This window comes from Plasmodium cynomolgi (genome assembly GCF_000321355.1).
Source record: "Plasmodium cynomolgi strain B DNA, scaffold: 0114, whole genome shotgun sequence".
Taxonomy (NCBI): Eukaryota; Apicomplexa; class Aconoidasida; order Haemosporida; family Plasmodiidae; genus Plasmodium; species Plasmodium cynomolgi.
Genome location: NW_004192728.1, coordinates 1,697 through 4,066, shown reverse-complemented (window position 1 = coordinate 4,066; position 2,370 = coordinate 1,697). Strand labels below are relative to the sequence as shown.

The 2,370-nt window shown below is 27.1% G+C and overlaps 1 protein-coding gene across 1 annotated transcript; it reads right to left on the bottom strand.

Moving 5' to 3' along the window:
• Positions 1-194: 194 nt before the first annotated feature.
• Positions 195-1,542, bottom strand: PCYB_002400 (CYIR protein; the record flags this gene model as incomplete). The annotated part of the gene is made up of 3 exons (XM_004227661.1): positions 195-365; positions 495-1,448; positions 1,501-1,542. The coding sequence occupies 3 exons, from the start codon at positions 1,540-1,542 to the stop codon at positions 195-197; spliced, it is 1,167 nt and encodes a 388-aa protein (XP_004227709.1).
• Between the last annotated feature and the right edge of the window lie 828 nt (positions 1,543-2,370).

Below are 2,370 nucleotides of genomic sequence, written 5' to 3'. Positions count from 1 at the left end.
CGCGAAATATCCTTGCCTATATCAACATCTATTTCTTTCAAATCGTTACATTCTTCTTCCACTAATAGAATAGTTTCACTGCAAGCATTCTATGCATGATGGGCAGAGAAGATACATTTTTAAAATATATACTTTTTTCGATGGTTGACAAAATATAACTGTGCACCAAACTGATTTCTCTTCTTTTTCGAGGGTTAACTTAACGAGGATGAGTAATTTAAATTGTATGAGTTATCATCAGAATAATTGTCTAACGATTCCTCACTTCCATATAACAATACAATGTCTTCGTAATCTAGGTTAGGTCTGATTCTCTGTCTTACTTTTGCTCGTGTGCGTAACATGGAACGTCCAAATGGAGTGAACTAACAAAGTGATTGTAAAAAAAATAAATATCACATATACAGTAATATTTTCATATACGTAAGTAATTCTAAAAAAGTAGATCAGCACAAAGATCGCAAAACGCTCATTTTTAAGTGATTATTTTTTACCTTATATAAAATATGAAAAATTAGGAACATTCCTAATAGAAAAAGCAAAATTGGAATAATAACTTCGACTGTAAAATAAAATCCATTCACTGTTAGACGATACATAAAGTTATCATTATCACCCGGAATAAAAAATTCGGATCCACGTAATCCTTCCCCTACATTCGCCGAAATTAAACTTTTTCCAGGGCGTTCACGCTTAAGTTTTTCCATAATTTTTATATATATATCGTCATTACGTTTAGGTTCTTTCTTTGAATCCCTAAATAGATCATGAACCTCTTTAAAACATTCATTTGAAGAATAAGTAAAAAAAAGCATAGGGTTTAATTGGAGCAGAATACCTGCTGGGCGATATTTTTCATAATTATCAATATATCTTTTACAAATAAAACCTTCTTCTTGACATGAGTCTCTCCAAGTGTAGTATATGGGGATTTTGGTCTGAAGGTATTTACGGTATTTGTGGCAAGCTTCCTCTGTGTTAGCAATAATGTCCTTTTTCGTTAATGCAAAATCTTCAAAAAAATCAAATAAATCCTTAATATCGTTCAAATAACTCATGTTAAAAATTAATTTTTCATCAGGATAGCATTTATAATTCTTATCTTTAAACTCATTTTCAACAATTTTTTTCCACACACCATGAATCCTAGGAATAACATTCTGTAGTTCTCCCTCAAGTCCATACGGTTTAAGCTTATTATATACCTCATCACATAACCAGTAATTTAAATCATAGCAACGCTTCTTAACGAACTCATCCGTAGCAGCATCCTCCTCATGTACCCAGGATATATTTTTGCTTAGATTTTTAAATAAATCGCTAGTCAATTTATACCATTTTAAATCGTTCACTTCATTGTAATACTTACTATATTCATAGGTAGTTGCATTTTCCCTTAACTTCTTGTTAGTTACGTATGAAGGTAAAACAGTAAGGTCGAAATTGAGCTAAAAATTAGAAAAAAAAAATATATATTATTATCCTAATTCATATACTCACTATGCAAATTGTATTGTTCTCAATAAAGGACGGCGTAAGCATATACAATACACGTAAAAGATCGTATAAGAACAAAAGTTAAAATAAGTATTAACATGTACTGGTTTACGACTTGACATTATTGAATTTTTTTTAATTTAAATTTATTATGCCAATTTCGTAAAATTTGTTACATTTGTGCCTAACTAATATCTTCTTAATTTTACAATCATAAATACTACTTCTAGATATTATAAATATTTCCTGTCACTAATTTCTCAATCTATATGAAAATTTCTTCCTAAGAGATATGACAATACTCCATTATTGAATATTTTCTAATAAAATGTTTTTATAATCTCAGCTAATGGTTTTAATGGAAATAAAACCTGTACAATTTTCAATATAACTTATAAAAATTTTAAAATTAATAAAAGAAAAAGGGAAAATTATTATTCCGTAAAATATTTCTTTACAAATATGATTAAAATTATTTCAAAAATATTATTTTAAAAGAACAATTGTGCATAATATATGCGTATAAATCTTGTACATATTATAACGACAGCAGTAATAGACGATACACAATATTTTTTATTTATGAGAAAAAAAGGCAATCTCTTTTTATCACACAATATTTTTTCGTATGGAAAATATAGGTAGATAACACTTAAAACTATCCAGTATAAACATTCGACTCGGGTAGAAATGCATAATTAGTTTTAATATATTTATGTAAAACAAACTATGAAAAACTGATTTATTTTAAAGTGTATTGCAATTATGAATCATAAATTTGCAATTATTAGATTAATATATTTTTATATGTGTATTATATTTATATATATTTTTTTTTATTATCATATAGCGAAATATAATCTAATAAATTAT